Source organism: Bombina bombina, chromosome 4 (assembly GCF_027579735.1).
Source record: "Bombina bombina isolate aBomBom1 chromosome 4, aBomBom1.pri, whole genome shotgun sequence".
Lineage (NCBI taxonomy): Eukaryota > Metazoa > Chordata > Amphibia > Anura > Bombinatoridae > Bombina > Bombina bombina.
In genome coordinates this window covers 234094206-234113452 of record NC_069502.1, presented here as the reverse complement: position 1 = coordinate 234113452, position 19247 = coordinate 234094206, and the positions used below count along the sequence as shown (strand labels likewise).

Genomic DNA, 19247 nt, shown 5'->3' with positions numbered 1-19247 from the left:
CCCACTCATATTACAACAGTGGAAAGCCTTAGGAAACTGTTACGAGGCAAAATTCAAGCCAGCCATGCGGAAAAAAACTAGGCCCCAATAAGTTTTATCACCAAATACATATAAAAACGATTAAACATTCCAGCAAACATTTTATATTACATTTTTATAAGAGTATGTATCTCTATTAATAAGCCTGATACCAGTCGCAATCACTGCATTTAAGGCTTTACTTACATTAGTTCGGTATCAGCAGCATTTTCTAGCAAATTCCATCCCTAGAAAAATATTAACTGCACATACCTTATTGCAGGAAAACCTGCACGCCATTCCCTCTCTGAAGTTACCTCACTCCTCAGAATATGTGAGAACAGCCATGGATCTTAGTTACTTCTGCTAAGATCATAGAAAACGCAGGCAGATTCTTCTTCTAAATACTGCCTGAGATAAACAGTACACTCCGGCACCATTTAAAAATAACAAACTTTTGATTGAAGAATAAACTAAGTATAAAACACCACACTCCTCTTACAACCTCCATCTTGGTTGAGGCTTGCAAGAAAATGACTGGATATGACAGTTAGGGGAGGAGCTATATAGCAGCTCTGCTGTGGGTGATCCTTTTGCAACTTCCTGTTGGGAAGAAGAATATCCCACAAGTAATGGATGATCCGTGGACTGGATACACTTAACAAGAGAAAATTAAATTGGTATCATCTTATCACAAGTGGAAAACAGACACAGGAAAGTTGAACATAAGGTAATAAAATTATGATTTGTAAACAGTACTTACTCTCACATACTCTTCCAAATTGTGGATGGTGACAGGAACATCCTTTCCTCCCTTTTTAAGCTCAATATTTGGGAATCCTGGCAGCGTAAAGTCCAAACCTAGGTCTTCTACGGAACAGCCATTCATGTTCAAGCTCTCAAGTGCAAATTGTAGGCTCTCTTTGGTCTACAAGGATGTTAATGATTTGTTATTTAATATGGCATATGAAGGGTTGGAAATTCCCACAAGTAGGAAATTTCACTGAATAAGTATGAAATTGAACTTCTTTCTATATTTAAAATGAAGTAGACTAGTAACTTTTGCCTGACTTTGCTTAGAATGGCTAGCGGTATGATAATATATATGACATCTTTTTTAAAGTAAAGAAAAGCATTGCTTTTAGTGCTACTAGATTGATTATGATGCTTCAAATTTAGAGATTTACATGTAAAAGCCCATCATCCTTGTCCTGCTAAGCATTGCAATACCCACATTTGCAAAGTACAGCTGGGCTGCCCATGCTTTAGTGAAACAGTGTCTACCCTTTATGAATGTGTGTGCGAGATCTACTTATGTATGTGCTAAGCAGAAGTTACAAGAATGTAAAATGCAGCCTCTTCTCACTCCTCTCCACCAGCCCCAACACTGTATCACTCAAGCCCTTGTGGTGTTACCTGTCCTTTGTCCTGCTCCAGCCGCTTCTTCTGTCTCACAATGTCTTCAAGGTGTTGCACAGACTTGGCTACAACAGGGTCTATACTTCCCAAATCATGGGAGGCTAGAGAAGTTTCCTGCCGCAACATCCACTTGTAGAAAGGAAGTCCCAGAGGAATGTCCACCTGTGGAAAGTAATATATTAGTTAAGGATATTAAAAAAATAAAATCACCTTCTACAAATAGGAGGTAAAAATATTTTTCCACGTTTAGCTGATTACATCCTTTATAGAGTGACTACATGGACTGCGAACATTGTATGCATCGTCAAATAAGGGTGGAAAGACTTTAATACCCCGGGGTCAGGTTTCTAAATAAAATTGACAAGGAAGTTTCAATTTCCCATAGCCTAAACATGTTTTAATGACTGTATAAGAGAATGAAAAACAGATTAAACTCTTACAATACAAAGGAGATAAACTGTTAGGGTTAACAGCTAATGGGCCCTAGTTGACCCTTTACTGTTCATGGAACAGTGCAGAAAATCTGTGTGATAAAAACGAATGATATATTGCTTACATACGTTTCACTTTTTCCAACCAAATCATTTTCATTAAAGTTTTAAAGATTGAGAATTACATAAAAATAGGCACACTATTAAAATACATGCTTGTACACTCAGCAAATGTAACAGTAAAATATAAGTAAAGAACTCATCAATGTTCACAGATGGAAGAATTTAGATTTTGCTTAGTCCAACGCCAAACTTATTTTGAGGAGTAGAAGTAAGAGTGCACACCAGCATCTTTCACTGCCATCAGTTCCTTATATAACAATTTGTATTACCTTTGAAAATTTTAGTGTTTCATATTAGGTTCATAATTTTGACCTATTATTACGATATATACCAAGTGGGTCAAGAAGGTTATGTAGGCATAAAGATGAGAAGAAAAGTATAGACCTGGGAAAAGCAGGAATAATTGGGAGGGAAAACAAGAAGAAGGTGGGAGATGGGACATGGAAGGATGCCTGCGAAGAAAGGTATTTAAATAAAAAAAAGAAAAAAAAAAAGGGGGGGGGGGGTGCAAGAGAAGAGGAGGGTGACGAAACTAAATTTGCCTCTCCCTGCTCCCAATACCACTTTACCAAAAAGTCATCCAGTCTGTCCCACAATAATCTCTCAACACCCTGTCACCTAGGACAACAGCATAGTTTGCAATAGTGTTTTGAGGGGCTTCACAATAAAATTGTATTGTAATCAGCTTATTTAACCTAAAATAGCTTTATACTCAAGGGTCAAGGTTTCTGAGATGTGGTCTAACCACTCCTGCATTGTCTGGTACAACATTTCTTCCTTTGACACAAATTGCGTCAGCCTGAGACTTAGGGCTGTGACACACTGCAAGCGATGCGGCGCGAGGCGAAGCAGCTGCTTCGCTTCTGAAGCTCAGATATTTCATCTCTGAATGCTCAACTACGCGACCTGATGCAGCAGAGTGCTCAGAGATGAAAAGGCAGGACACACTGAGCGCGCACATCCGCATTTACACACTGTGCGCCGCTCCGATTGCAGAGTGTCAGAGCCTTTATTCTGCAATGGAATTTAGGTTTTAACTTTAAAGGCCTGTGGCAAGGTGTAAAATGAAAGCAGAACTAGCAATAAACATAAAAATGTATCAACCAAAGTCCAGAATGGAGCAATTTAGTACAATAACACCAGGCATGCACTATTGTTCCGACCTCTTAACATCCCCCACCCAATGACCTGGCATAGAATAGAGGTGTTTTAAGTGGGCTGGGGTTAGATGCCACCAAGTAAGGATTTTGTAATTTAATTCTAAAAATGTAGTGGAAGTTGATGACTTCCTCCCCATTCACTTTAATACCAATGCATTAACACTATTAAAAAAAGACACTCAAAGCTTTGAAAATGTAAACCATTGGGCCCGGCAAATTACATGTTTTTCAAAAGTTTAGTAAAATATACAGTCAGGAACATTGATTTCCAAGCTTTTTGGGGAGATATCTTTAGAAGAAACATAATTTATGCTTACCTGATAAATGTCTTTCTTTCCGGATATGGTGAGTCCACGGAATCATCAATTACTAGTGGGAATATCACTCCTGGTCAGCAGGAGGCGGCAAAGAGCACTACAGCAAAGCTGCAATATATGTCACTTCCCTTACCCATAATCCACAGTCATTTAGCCGAAGGAAAAATGGAAAAAGAAGATAACACAAAAGTGTAGAGGTGCCTGAGGTTTTAGAAAAAATAACTGTCTAAAAGGGACAGTCAAGTACAAAAAAACCCTCATGATTTAAATAGGAAATTTAATTTTAAACAACTTTAGAATTTACTTTTATCACCAATTTTGCTTTGTTCTCTTGGTATTCTTAGTTGAAAGCTAAACCTAGGAGGTTCATATGCTAAATTTCTTAGACCTTGAAGACCGTCTCTTATCTGAATGCATTTTGACCACTAGAGGGCATTAGTTCATGTGTTTCATATAGATAACATTAAGCTCATGCACGTCAATTTACCCTGGAGTGAGCACTGATTGGCTAAAATGCAAGTCTGTCAAAAGAACTGAAATAAGGGGGTAGTTTGCAGAGGCTTAGATACAAGCTAATCACAGAGATAAAAAGTGTTTTTCTATAACAGTGTTGGTTATGCAAAACTGGGGAATGGGTAATAAAGGGATTATCTTTCTTTTTATATAACAAAAAAATCTGGTGTTGACTGTCCCTTTAAATAAAGGGTGGGCCGTGGACTCACCATATGTGGAAAGAAATACATTTATCATCAGGAATCAATACCCAAGCTAGAGGACACAGATGATAAGGGAAGCGACAAGACAGGCAGACCTAAACAGAAGGCACCACTGCCTGAAGAACCCTTCTCCCAAAAGAGGCCTCAGCAGAGGGAAAAGTATCAAATTTATAAAACTTGAAAAAAAAAAGGAGGACCAAGTTGCAGTCTTGCAAATCTGTTCCACAGAAGCTTAATTTGTAAAATGCCGAAGAAGAAACAGCCCTCGTGGAATGAGCAGTGATTAAATCTTTCTTGTCACAGGCTTATGAGCCTGAATCATGGTCTCAATGACCGACTCTGAAAACCCACGCTTAGATAAAATCAAGCGTTCAATCTCCAAGCAGTCAGCTTCAGAGAAATGAGATTTTGATGAAGAAAGGGACCCTGAAGTAGAAGGTCCTTTCTCAGAGGGAGTCTCCATGAAGGTAGAGACATTTCCACTAGATCTGCATACCAGATCCTGCGAGGACATGCCGGTGCTATGAGAATCACCAACGCCCTCTCCTGCTTAATCCGAGCAATGACTCAGCAGGAGAGCGAACGGAGGAAATATATATGCTAGACTGAAATTCCAAGGAAGCGCCAGCGCATCTATCAAGAAAGCCTGTGGATCCCTTGACCTCAAACCGTACCTCAGAAGCTTGGCATTCTGCCGAGAAGTCATGAGATCCAGTTCTGGCTGCCCCCAATTGAGGATTAAACTGGAAAATACTTCCGGATGGAGTTCCCACTCCCCCAGATGAAAGGTCTGTCGACTCAGAAAATCCGCCTCCCAATTATCCACTCCTGGGATGTGGATTACAGAAAGGCAACAGTTGTGAGACTTCGCACACTGGATTATCTGGGCCACCTCTGTCATGGCCAAGGAACTCCGGAGCTCCCCCCTGGTGGTTGATGTACGCCACCGATGTTATGTTGTCCGACTGGAACTTGATAAATCGGGCTAAGGCTAACTGAGGCCACGCCAGTAGAGCATTGAAAATCACACTCAGTTCTAGAATGTTTATAGGGAGTACTGACTCCTCCCAAGTCCAAAGACCCTGAGTCTTCAATGACCCCCAAATTGCTCCCCAACCTAGAAGGCTGGCATCTGTGGTCACAATCACCCAGGAATGTCTGCAAAAGCAAGTTCCCTGGGAGAGGTGTTCCTGAGACTGTTTCGCCTTGTTCCAAGACTGACCAGACTTCCAGGAAGACTTTGATAGTTCCTGCTTGGAAGAGCATAACATAACATAACATAACTTTTCTTTAATAATGCCTCCAATATCTTATCCATTGGATCCTGAAAAGAACAACTATCCTCTATGGGAATAGTGGTCCTCTTAGCCAAAGTGGAAATAGCTCCTTCCACCTTAGTAACCGTTTGCCATGACTCCTTAATAAAGTCAGCTATAGGAAACATTTTCTTAAAAATAGATATAGACAAAGGAATACCAGGTCTCTCCCACTCCCGTGCAATAATCTCAGAAGCACGGTCTGGAACAGGAAAACAATTACATGAAAGAAAACACAATTTATGTAAGAACTTACCTGATAAATTAATTTCTTTCATATTGGCAGAAGTCCATGAGCTAGTGACGTATGGGATTTACAATCCTACCAGGAGGGGCAAAGTTTCCCAAACCTCAAAATGCCTATAAATACACCCCTCACCACACCCACAATTCAGTTTAACGAATAGCCAAGTAGTGGGGTGATAAAAGAAAGGAGTTTAAAGCATCAACAAAGGAATTTGGAAATAATTGTGCTTTATACAAAAAAATCATAACCACCATAAAAAGGGTGGGCCTCATGGACTCTTGCCAATATGAAAGAAATGAATTTATCAGGTAAGTTCTTACATAAATTATGTTTTCTTTCATGTAATTGGCAAGAGTCCATGAGCTAGTGACGTATGGGATAGCAATACCCAAGATGTGGAACTGCACGGAAGAGTCACTAGAGAGGGAGGGATAAAATAATAACAGCCATTTCCTGCTGAAAATTAATCCACAACCCAAAATATAAGTTATTCTCATGAAGAAAAGAAAAAACTTAATCATAAGCAGAGGAATCAAACTGAAACAGCTGCCTGAAGAACTTTTCTACCAAAAACTGCTTCTGAAGAAGCAAATACAGGTAGCCCTCAGTTTACGCCGGGGTTAGGTTCCAGAAGGAATGGTTGTAAATGTAAACCGTTGTAAATTGAAAACCAGTTTATAATGTAAGTCAATGGGAAGTGAGGGAGATAGGTTCCGGGCCCCTCTCAAAATTGTCATAAGTAAAACCCAATACATTATTTTTAAAGCTTTGAAATTAAGACTTTAAATGCTAAACAGCATTATAAACCTAATAAAATAATCACACAACACAGACTTCACTTGCATTTTTCTGGAAACAGTTCTTACTATGCATTCTAATCTGGACTGATTTATAGACAGGAAGATCTTGTTCCTTTGAAATCTGCTCGATAGCTCAGGTCTGGTTAAACTGATTAATTTCAGCTTGCTTGGCTTTGCTGCAACACAAGCGGACAGCTCCACCTACTGGCTTTTTTAATAAATGCACTGCTTCTCAATGCTTTTCAATAGCAGTCACATGACTGGAAAAAAAGTTTGGTTTTCTGAAATGGTGTAAATTGAACCGTTGTAAAACGAGGGCCACCTGTACATCAAAACGGTAGAATTTAGTAAATGTATGCAAAGAAGACCAAGTCGCTGCTTTGCAAATCTGATCAAATGAAGCTTCATTCTTAAATGCCCACGAAGTGGAGACTGATCTAGTAGAATGAGCAGAAATTCTCTGAGGCGGGGCCTGGCCCGACTCTAAATAAGCCTAATGAATACTTAACCAGGATGCCAAGGAAATGGCAGAAGCCTTCTGACCTTTCCTTGAACCAGAAAAGATAACAAATAGACTAGAAGTCTTCCTGAAATCTTTAGTAGCGTCAACATAATATTTCAAAGCTCTAACCACATCCAAATAATGTAAGGATTTTTCCAAAGAATTCTTAGGATTAGGATACAAAGAAGGGACAACAATTTCTCTATTAATGTTGACAGAATTCACAACCGTAGGAAGAAATTTAAATTGAAGTCCGCAAAACTGCCTTATCCTGATGAAAAATCAAAAAAGGAGATTCACAAGAAAGGGCAGACAATTCAGAAATTCTTTTAGCAGAAGAGATGGTCAAAAGGAACAACACTTTCCAAGAAAGTAGTTTAATGTCCAAAAAATGCATAGGCTCAAATGGTGGAGCCTGTAAAGCCTTTAAAACCAAATTAAGACTCCAAGGAGGAGAGATTGATTTAATGACAGGCTTGATACAGACCAAAGCCTGTACGAAACAGTGAATATCCGGAAGCTTAGCAATTTTTCTGTGAAATTAAACAGAAAGAGCCAAGATCTGTCATTTCAAGGAACTTGCAGACAAACCTTTATCCAAACCATCCTGAAGAAACTGTAAAATTCTAGGAATTCTAAAAGAATGCCAGGAAAATTTATGAGAAGAACACCACGAAAACAGAATTTATGTTTACCTGATAAATTTCTTTCTCCAACGGTGTGTCCGGTCCACGGCGTCATCCTTACTTGTGGGATATTCTCTTCCCCAACAGGAAATGGCAAAGAGCCCAGCAAAGCTGGTCACATGATCCCTCCTAGGCTCCGCCTACCCCAGTCATTCGACCGACGTTAAGGAGGAATATTTGCATAGGAGAAACCATATGGTACCGTGGTGACTGTAGTTAAAGAAAATAAATTATCAGACCTGATTAAAAAACCAGGGCGGGCCGTGGACCGGACACACCGTTGGAGAAAGAAATTTATCAGGTAAACATAAATTCTGTTTTCTCCAACATAGGTGTGTCCGGTCCACGGCGTCATCCTTACTTGTGGGAACCAATACCAAAGCTTTAGGACACGGATGAAGGGAGGGAGCAAATCAGGTCACCTAAATGGAAGGCACCACGGCTTGCAAAACCTTTCTCCCAAAAATAGCCTCAGAAGAAGCAAAAGTATCAAACTTGTAAAATTTGGTAAAAGTGTGCAGTGAAGACCAAGTCGCTGCCCTACATATCTGATCAACAGAAGCCTCGTTCTTGAAGGCCCATGTGGAAGCCACAGCCCTAGTGGAATGAGCTGTGATTCTTTCGGGAGGCTGCCGTCCGGCAGTCTCGTAAGCCAATCTGATGATGCTTTTAATCCAAAAAGAGAGAGAGGCAGAAGTTGCTTTTTGACCTCTCCTTTTACCTGAATAAACAACAAACAAGGAAGATGTTTGTCTAAAATCCTTAGTAGCATCTAAATAGAATTTTAGAGCGCGAACAACATCCAAATTGTGCAACAAACGTTCCTTCTTTGAAACTGGTTTCGGACACAGAGAAGGTACGATAATCTCCTGGTTAATGTTTTTGTTAGAAACAACTTTTGGAAGAAAACCAGGTTTAGTACGTAAAACCACCTTATCTGCATGGAACACCAGATAAGGAGGAGAACACTGCAGAGCAGATAATTCTGAGACTCTTCTAGCAGAAGAAATCGCAACTAAAAACAAAACTTTCCAAGATAATAACTTAATATCAACGGAATGTAAGGGTTCAAACGGAACCCCCTGAAGAACTGAAAGAACTAAATTGAGACTCCAAGGAGGAGTCAAAGGTTTGTAAACAGGCTTGATTCTAACCAGAGCCTGAACAAAGGCTTGAACATCTGGCACAGCTGCCAGCTTTTTGTGGAGTAATACCGACAAGGCAGAAATCTGTCCCTTCAGGGAACTTGCAGATAATCCTTTTTCCAATCCTTCTTGAAGGAAGGATAGAATCCTAGGAATCTTAACCTTATCCCAAGGGAATCCTTTAGATTCACACCAACAGATATATTTTTTCCAAATTTTGTGGTAAATCTTTCTAGTTACAGGCTTTCTGGCCTGAACAAGAGTATCGATAACAGAATCTGAGAATCCTCGCTTCGATAAAATCAAGCGTTCAATCTCCAAGCAGTCAGCTGGAGTGAAACCAGATTCGGATGTTCGAACGGACCCTGAACAAGAAGGTCTCGTCTCAAAGGTAGCTTCCAAGGTGGAGCCGATGACATATTCACCAGATCTGCATACCAAGTCCTGCGTGGCCACGCAGGAGCTATTAAGATCACCGACGCCCTCTCCTGATTGATCCTGGCTACCAGCCTGGGGATGAGAGGAAATGGCGGGAACACATAAGCTAGTTTGAAGGTCCAAGGTGCTACTAGTGCATCCACTAGAGCCGCCTTGGGATCCCTGGATCTGGCCCCGTAGCAAGGAACTTTGAAGTTCTGACGAGAGGCCATCAGATCCATGTCTGGAATGCCCCACAGGTGAGTGACTTGGGCAAAGATTTCCGGATGGAGTTCCCACTCCCCCGGATGCAATGTCTGACGACTCAGAAAATCCGCTTCCCAATTTTCCACTCCTGGGATGTGGAAAGCAGACAGGTGGCAGGAGTGAGACTCCGCCCATAGAATGATTTTGGTCACTTCTTCCATCGCTAGGGAACTCCTTGTTCCCCCCTGATGGTTGATGTACGCAACAGTTGTCATGTTGTCTGATTGAAACCGTATGAACTTGGTCCTCGCTAGCCGAGGCCAGGCCTTGAGAGCATTGAATATCGCTCTCAGTTCCAGAATATTTATCGGTAGAAGAGATTCTTCCCGAGACCAAAGACCCTGAGCTTTCAGGGATCCCCAGACCGCGCCCCAGCCCATCAGACTGGCGTCGGTCGTGACAATGACCCACTCTGGTCTGCGGAACGTCATCCCTTGAGACAGATTGTCCAGGGACAGCCACCAACGGAGTGAGTCTCTGGTCCTCTGATTTACTTGTATCTTCGGAGACAAGTCTGTATAGTCCCCATTCCACTGACTGAGCATGCACAGTTGTAATGGTCTTAGATGAATGCGCTCAAAAGGAACTATGTCCATCGCCGCTACCATCAACCCGATCACTTCCATGCACTGAGCTATGGAAGGAAGAGGAACGGAATGAAGTATCCGACAAGAGTCTAGAAGTTTTGTTTTTCTGGCCTCTGTTAGAAAGATCCTCATTTCTAAGGAGTCTATAATTGTTCCCAAGAAGGGAACCCTTGTTGACGGGGATAGAGAACTCTTTTCCACGTTCACTTTCCAGCCGTGAGATCTGAGAAAGGCCAGGACAATGTCCGTGTGAGCCTTTGCTTGAGGAAGGGACGACGCTTGAATCAGAATGTCGTCCAGGTAAGGTACTACTGCAATGCCCCTTGGTCTTAGCACCGCTAGAAGGGACCCTAGTACCTTTGTGAAAATCCTTGGAGCAGTGGCTAATCCGAAAGGAAGCGCCACGAACTGGTAATGTTTGTCCAGGAATGCAAACCTTAGGAACCGATGATGTTCCTTGTGGATAGGAATATGTAGATACGCATCCTTTAAATCCACCGTGGTCATGAATTGACCCTCCTGGATGGAAGGAAGAATAGTTCGAATGGTTTCCATCTTGAAAGATGGAACCTTGAGAAACTTGTTTAAGATCTTGAGATCTAAGATTGGTCTGAACGTTCCCTCTTTTTTGGGAACTATGAACAGATTGGAGTAGAACCCCATCCCTTGTTCTCTTATTGGAACAGGATGAATCACTCCCATTTTTAACAGGTCTTCTACACAATGTAAGAACGCCTGTCTTTTTATGTGGTCTGAAGACAACTGAGACCTGTGGAACCTCCCCCTTGGGGGAAGTCCCTTGAATTCCAGGAGATAACCCTGGGAGACTATTTCTAGCGCCCAAGGATCCAGAACATCTCTTGCCCAAGCCTGAGCGAAGAGAGAGAGTCTGCCCCCCATCAGATCCGGTCCCGGATCGGGGGCTAATATTTCATGCTGTCTTGGTAGCAGTGGCAGGCTTCTTGGCCTGCTTTCCCTTGTTCCAGCCGTGCATTGGTCTCCAAGCTGGCTTGGCTTGAGAAGTATTACCCTCTTGCTTAGAGGACGTAGCACTTTGGGCTGGTCCGTTTTTACGAAAGGGACGAAAATTAGGTCTATTTTTCGCCTTGAAAGGCCGATCCTGAGGAAGGGCGTGGCCCTTACCCCCAGTGATATCCGAGATAATCTCTTTCAAGTCAGGGCCAAACAGCGTTTTCCCCTTGAAAGGAATGTTTAGTAGCTTGTTCTTGGAAGACGCATCAGCCGACCAAGATTTCAACCAAAGCGCTCTGCGCGCCACAATAGCAAACCCAGAATTCTTAGCCGCTAACCTAGCCAATTGCAAAGTGGCGTCTAGGGTGAAAGAATTAGCCAATTTGAGAGCATTGATTCTGTCCATAATCTCCTCATAAGGAGGAGAATCACTATCGAGCGCCTTTATCAGCTCATCAAACCAGAAACATGCGGCTGTAGTGACAGGGACAATGCATGAAATTGGTTGTAGAAGGTAACCCTGCTGAACAAACATCTTTTTAAGCAAACCTTCTAATTTTTTATCCATAGGATCTTTGAAAGCACAACTATCCTCTATGGGTATAGTGGTGCGTTTGTTTAAAGTAGAAATCGCTCCCTCGACCTTGGGGACTGTCTGCCATAAGTCCTTTCTGGGGTCGACCATAGGAAACAATTTTTTAAATATGGGGGGAGGGACGAAAGGAATACCGGGCCTTTCCCATTCTTTATTAACAATGTCCGCCACCCGCTTGGGTATAGGAAAAGCTTCTGGGAGCTCCGGCACCTCTAGGAACTTGTCCATTTTACATAGTTTCTCTGGGATGACCAACTTTTCACAATCATCCAGAGTGGATAATACCTCCTTAAGCAGAATGCGGAGATGTTCCAACTTAAATTTAAATGCAATTACATCAGGTTCAGCCTGTTGAGAAATGTTCCCTGAATCAGTAATTTCTCCCTCAGACAAAACCTCCCTGGCCCCCTCAGATTGGGTTAGGGGCCCTTCAGAGATATTAATATCAGCGTCGTCATGCTCTTCAGTAACTAAAACAGAGCAGCCACGCTTACGCTGACAAGGGTTCATTTTGGCTAAAATGTTTTTGACAGAATTATCCATTACAGCCGTTAATTGTTGCATAGTAAGGAGTATTGGCGCGCTAGATGTACTAGGGGCCTCCTGAGTGGGCAAGACTCGTGTAGACGAAGGAGGGAATGATGCAGTACCATGCTTACTCCCCTCACTTGAGGAATCATCTTGGGCATCATTGTCATTATCACATAAATCACATTTATTTAAATGAACAGGAATTCTGGCTTCCCCACATTCAGAACACAGTCTATCTGGTAGTTCAGACATGTTAAACAGGCATAAACTTGATAATAAAGTACAAAAAACGTTTTAAAATAAAACCGTTACTGTCACTTTAAATTTTAAACTGAACACACTTTATTACTGCAATTGCGAAAAAACATGAAGGAATTGTACAAAATTCACCAAATTTTCACCACAGTGTCTTAAAGCCTTAAAAGTATTGCACACCAAATTTGGAAGCTTTAACCCTTAAAATAACGGAACCGGAGCCGTTTTAACACTTTAACCCCTTTACAGTCCCTGGTATCTGCTTTGCTGAGACCCAACCAAACCCAAAGGGGAATACGATACCAAATGACGCCTTCAGAAAGCCTTTTCTAAGTATCAGAGCTCCTCTCACATGCGACTGCATGCCATGCCTCTCAAAAACAAGTGCGCCACACCGGCGCGAAAATGAGGCTCTGCTTATGCTTTGGGAAAGCCCCAGAGAAATAAGGTGTCTAATACAGTGCCTGCCGACATTATAATATCAATATACCCAGATAAAATGATTCCTCAAGGCTAAATATGTTTTAAAAATGAATCGATTTAGCCCAGAAAAGTCTACATTCTTAATAAGCCCTTATGAAGCCCTTATTTACCATCGTAATAAACATGGCTTACCGGATCCCATAGGGAAAAATGACAGCTTCCAGCATTACATCGTCTTGTTAGAATGTGTCATACCTCAAGCAGCAAGAGACTGCACACTGTTCCCCCAACTGAAGTTAATTGCTCTCAACAGTCCTGTGTGGAACAGCCATGGATTTTAGTTACGGTGCTAAAATCATTTTCCTCATACAAACAGAAATCTTCATCTCTTTTCTGTTTCTGAGTAAATAGTACATACCAGCACTATTTTAAAATAACAAACTCTTGATTGAATAATAAAAACTACAGTTAAACACTAAAAAACTAAGCCATCTCCGTGGAGATGTTGCCTGTACAACGGCAAAGAGAATGACTGGGGTAGGCGGAGCCTAGGAGGGATCATGTGACCAGCTTTGCTGGGCTCTTTGCCATTTCCTGTTGGGGAAGAGAATATCCCACAAGTAAGGATGACGCCGTGGACCGGACACACCTATGTTGGAGAAATATAGGTCTTCCAAACTCAATAAAAAATCTTCCTAGAAACAGATTTACGAGCCTGCAACATAGAATTAATCACCGAGTCAGAGAAACCTCTATGACTAAGCACTAGGCGTTCAATTTCCATACCTTCAAATTTATTGATTTGAGATCCTGATGGAAAAACGGACCTTGAGACAAAAGGTCTGGCCTTAATGGAAGTGGCCAAGGTTGGCAACTGGACATCCGAACAAGATCCGCATACCAAAACCTGTGAGGCCATGCTGGAGCTACCAACAGCACAAACGATTGTTGATGATCTTGGAGGCGGAAAAATATAAGCAGGTTGGTAACACCAAGGATCTGCTAATGCATCCATTGCCTCTGCTTGAGGATCCCTGGACTTGGACAGGTACCTGGGAAGTTTCCTGTTTAGATGGGAAGCCATCAGATCTATTTCTGGAAGTCCCCATATCTGAACAATCTGAGAAAACACATCTGGATGGAGCGACCACTCCTCGTATGTAAAGTCTGACGGCTGAGATAATCCGCCTCCCAATTGTCTACACCTGGGATATGACCCACAGAAATTAGACAGGAGCTGGAATCCGCCCAAGCAAGTATCCAAGATACTTCTTCATAGCTTGGGGACTGTGAGTCCCACCCTGATGATTGACATGCCACAGTTGTGATATTGTCTTTCTGAGAACAAATGAACGGCTCTCTTCAATAGGGGCCAAACCTGAAGAGCCCTGAAAATAGCACAGAGTTCTAAAATATTGATTGGTAACCTCGCCTCTTGAGATTTCCAAACCCCTTGTGCTGTCAGAGATCCCCAGACAGCCCCTTAACCTGAAATACTTGCATCTGTTGTGATCACGGCCCAGGTTGGATGAACAAGAGGCCCCCTGAATCATACGATAGTGATCTAACCACCAAGTCAGAGAGAGTTGAACATTGGGATTTAAGGATATTAATTGTGATATATTTGTATAATCCCTGCACCATTGATTCAGCATACAAAGCTGGAGGCCTCATATAAAAACGAACAAAGGGGATCGCGTCCAATGCTGCAGTCATGAGACCTAAAACTTCCATGCACATAGCCACTGAAGGGGACGATTGAGACTGAAGGTTCCGACAAGCTGAAACCAATTTTAATTGTCTCTTGTCTGTTAAAGACAGAGTCATGGACACTGAATCTATGTGGAAACCTAAAAAGGTGACCCTTGTCTGAGGAATCAAAGAACTTTTTGGTAAATTGATCCTCCAACCATGTCTCTGAAGAAACAACACTAGTTGATTTGTGTGAGATTCTGCAGAATGTAAAGACTGAGCTAGTACCAAAATATCCTCCAAATAAGGAAACACCACAATACCCCGTTCTCTTATTACAGAGAGAAGGGCACCTAGAACCTTTGAAAAGATTCCTGGAACTGTGGCTAGGCCAAACGGAAGAGCGACAAATTGGTAATGCTTGTCTAGAAAAGAGAATCTCAGAAACTGATAGTGATCTGGATGAATCAAAATATGAAGATATGCGTCCTTTAAGTCTATTGTGGGCACATAATGCCCTTGCTGAACAAAAGGCAGAATAGACCTTATAATCACCATTTTGAAAAATTGGCACTTTTACATATCGATTCAATATTTTTTAGATATAAAACTGATCTGAATGAATTTTCTTTCTTCGGACAATGAATAGATTCACTATTAGTGTTGTTTCTATCTATATTCTCACAGAATTGTTGTGATTATATTGCAAAATGTGAATTGCGTTACAATATCATCTTATGGATTAGGTTCATTAGTACAGTAGTGTCTATATCGATATATTACTAGCATATTTTAGAAGTTGTGGCCACAACATACTTTTTATTGAATTTATGATTTTTTTGTATTTTTATATTGATTAAATTCTATCTATTATTTAAACCAAGTAGTATGATTTATTATACAAATTGCCTCCTATACACATAAGGTCCCTATATACCTTATATACCTATACATGGTAGCATAATATTTCATCTGCGACTATTTCAATCATAGATTTTAGATAAATAAACTTTGTCCCTCAGCTCCAAAAACGCCCTTCATATATTTGAAAAGACCTTATAATCACCATTTTGAAAAATTGGCACTTTTACATATCGATTCAATATTTTTTAGATATAAAACTGATCTGAATTAATTTTCTATCTTCGGACAATGAATAGATTTGAATAAAACCCCAGACCCTGTTTGTGAAACGAAACTGGCATGATTACCCCAGATAACTCTAGGCATGAAACACACTTCAGGAAGCCTGAGCCTTACTGGGTTTGCTGGAATGCGTGAGAAAAAAATAATTGTCTCACTAGTTTTAATATCAAAAGGACTAGTCTCCTCAATATCCAATAATGAACACTTCTTCAACAAAGAATGAATGTACTCAATTTTAATTAAATAAGTAGATTTTTCAGTGTCAATATCTGAGGAAGGATCTTCTGAATCAGATAGATCCTCATCAGAGGAGGATAATTCAGTATGTTGTCGGTCATTTGAAATTTCATCAACTTATGAGAAGTTTAAAAAGACCTTTACATTTATTAGAAGGCGGGATGGCAGACAAAAGCCTTCTGAATAAAAACAGCAATAAATTGTTATAAATTCACAGGTATATTTTGTACATTAGAAGTTTAAAGAACAACAACAGGCAATGTACTATTACTGATAGACACGTTCTCTGCATGTAAAAGTTTATCATGACAACTTATTACAAACCACAGCAGTACAACAAATGTACTTAGCTTTGGAAGAACTGATATCAGTTAGCAGGATTCCAACAGTGACTTCTGAGACAGGATCAGAATGAGACATCTTGCACATGTAAGAGAAAAAACAACATATAAAGCAAAATTATCAATTTCCTTATATGTCAGTTTCAGGAATGGGGGAAAAATGCAAACAGCATAGCCCTCTGAAAGAGAAAAAAAAGGCAAGAGGCATATAGGAATGGGGTTTAAAATAATGAAAATATTTGGCGCCAAGTATGACGCACAAACAGAGAAAATGTTTTGGTGCTAACAACATCCGGAAATGACAGACGCAACCTTGTGAAAGGACTCTGCGTCAACAAAGACGCCGAAATGACGAATTTGCGTCATCGAGCGTAACTTTGCGCCAAAAATGACGCAATATAGTTTGCCATTTTGCGCCCTCGCGAGCCTAATTCTGCCCACGAATTAAAAATGTCAGTCAATTTGAAAAAAGACTATACCCCAGGTAAGAAATAAGTTTTTCTAAAAAAATGCATTTCCCAAATATGAAACTGACAGTCTGCAAAAGGAAATATACTGAAACCTGAATCATGGCAAATATAAGTACAATACATATATTTAGAACTTTATATTAATGCATTAAGTGCCAAACCATAGCTGAGGTGTCTTAAGTAATAAAAACATACTTACCAAAAAGACACCCATCCACATATAGCAGATAGCCAAACCAGTACTGAAACAGTTATCAGTAGAGGTAATGGTATATATGAGAGTATATCGTCGATCTGAAAAGGGAGGTAGGAGATGAATCTCTACGACCGATAACAGAGAACCTATGAAATAGATCTCCTGTGAGAAAAACCATTGCATTCAATACTCCCTTCACATCCCTCTGACATTCACTGTACTCTGAGAGGAACCGGGCTTCAAAAAATACTGAGAAGCGCATATCAATGTAGAAATCTTAGCACAAACTTACTTCACCACCTCCATAGGAGGCAAAGTTTGTAAAACTGAATTGTGGGTGTGGTGAGGGGTGTATTTATAGGCATTTTTTAGGTTTGGGAAACTTTGCCCCTCCTGGTAGGATTGTATATCCCATACGTCACTAGCTCAAGGACTCTTGCCAATTACATGAAATAAATACCTCTACCGCAGAGGGAACATAAAAATACTTGTTCACCTTTTCTTAGGGTTAACAACGATAGTAGAATCTGAGTCAAGCCAAAAGTAACCAAAACCTCCTTAAGTAACAAGCTGAGGTGTTCCAGCTTAAATCAGAAGGACACAACTTCAGCATCAGTAGAAGGAATTATACTGCCTGAATCCGAGATTTCACACTCAGAATCATCATCCTCAGACTTCTGAGAGGAAATACTTTGATTAGCCACTTCAGGATCAGAAACCTTACTGTTTCTTTAAATTTCCTTTTGCGTTTTCCCTGCAGCATGGGAAAAGCAGACAGCGCCTAAGATACCGCAGAGGATACCTGGGCAGCAATATCTTGCAAAGTAACTCCAGACGGAGCATGAGAGGAAATGCAGGGCACTGCATGTGCAGATGAATAGGATTGGGACGCTTGAGGAGACAGCTGCGGCACATCTGAAACAGGAGGCTCCTGAACAGCATCCGCCTTAGCTAATGATAGCTCAGGGTCAAAAAGTCTATTTCTATAATAGAACAAAAAGGTACTGGGGGTTCCACCTGGGCATCAAAACATAAGCTACAGGTAACATTCTGCACAGCCTCTTGATCCATAATACAAAAAAAGAAGCAAAATAAAAAAAACTAACTTTTTTTAAAACTTTTTTTTTTAAATTATTTTTTAACAAAGGATATAATACAGAACAAAAAAACGTTCTTAAATAAATGCCTTTAAATCAAGAAAATATACCCCAGGCAACACTCTACATCTCAGCAGAATTACTGAGGTGCCCTATCTGTCCTGCAACCCGCAGCAAACAGAGGGAAAAAAAACTATACCATTTGCAATCCGGATTCCAGAGAAGCAAAAACAGCAAGAAAACATCTAAACAGCAGAGCCATCTGAAATATGCGCACCTCACTCTACAGGTAGTGAAGAAAAGCGCCAAAAAAAGCTCTGACATCAGAGCTGAGAAAAAGCCATTTTTTTTAAAAACAACTTTCTTGAAAACAGGCTTAAAAACAAACAATAAAACCCCCAATAAAAGTACATAATCCGTTACTAAAAACGGATCACTGAGCCATCAATAAAATAAATAACTCCTCACACTAACAGTGCCTGCAAAAACTGCCATAAAAACCTGCACCCCGACAGGAATAATAAAAAAACGCCCCCTGGAGCGTTTCTGCTGAATAAGTGCCAAATTTTCCCCTGCTTACATAGAAAAATAAAACTGGCACTTACCTTAATATTTATCTGTCCGGCAGTAGGACAGCTCACTTGGTTTGAGAGGATGCCATCCCTCACATGTACCTGTGGAAATACAGAAAGACTGAGTAAACTTACTCAGGCTATCGAAATAGGGCAGCAAAATGTTTTGGGAAAACGCAGTGAGGATTGTACCCCACAAGTTTCCAATTGCTTAAAAGCCACCACTGTCCTACTGAAGAGACTGACATGGGCTAAGGCAAGACCCTTAGAAAAATCAGAACAAACCTTATCTGCTTTTAAAATACGATAAATTTATTTCTTTTTTTACACGATGAGTCCACGGATCACCTTAATTACTAATGGGATATTCACTTCCTGGTCAGCAGGAGGCGGCAAAGAGCACCACAGCAAAGCTGTTAAATAGCTCTTCCCTCCCACTCCAGTCATTCGGCCGAAGTTAAGGAAAGAAAGGAAAAACCAAGGTGCAGAGGTGTCTGAAGTTTAAAATAACCAATACCTTGTCTTACAAAAACAGGGCGGGCCGTGGACTCATCGTGTCAAAAAAGAAA

The 19247-nt window shown here is 40.8% G+C and overlaps 1 protein-coding gene across 9 annotated transcripts in view; it reads right to left on the bottom strand.

Moving 5' to 3' along the window:
• Positions 1–19247, bottom strand: part of TRIP12 (thyroid hormone receptor interactor 12) — a 1052161-nt gene that overhangs the window by 90260 nt on the left and 942654 nt on the right. For all 9 annotated transcript variants that reach the window (XM_053709826.1, XM_053709829.1, XM_053709830.1 and 6 more), the window contains 2 exons: positions 1435–1599; positions 782–946 (listed from right to left, as the gene is read on the bottom strand). In XM_053709826.1, coding sequence (XP_053565801.1) covers positions 782–946; positions 1435–1599 — 330 coding nt within the window. The remainder of the gene's footprint in view (positions 1–781; positions 947–1434; positions 1600–19247) is intronic.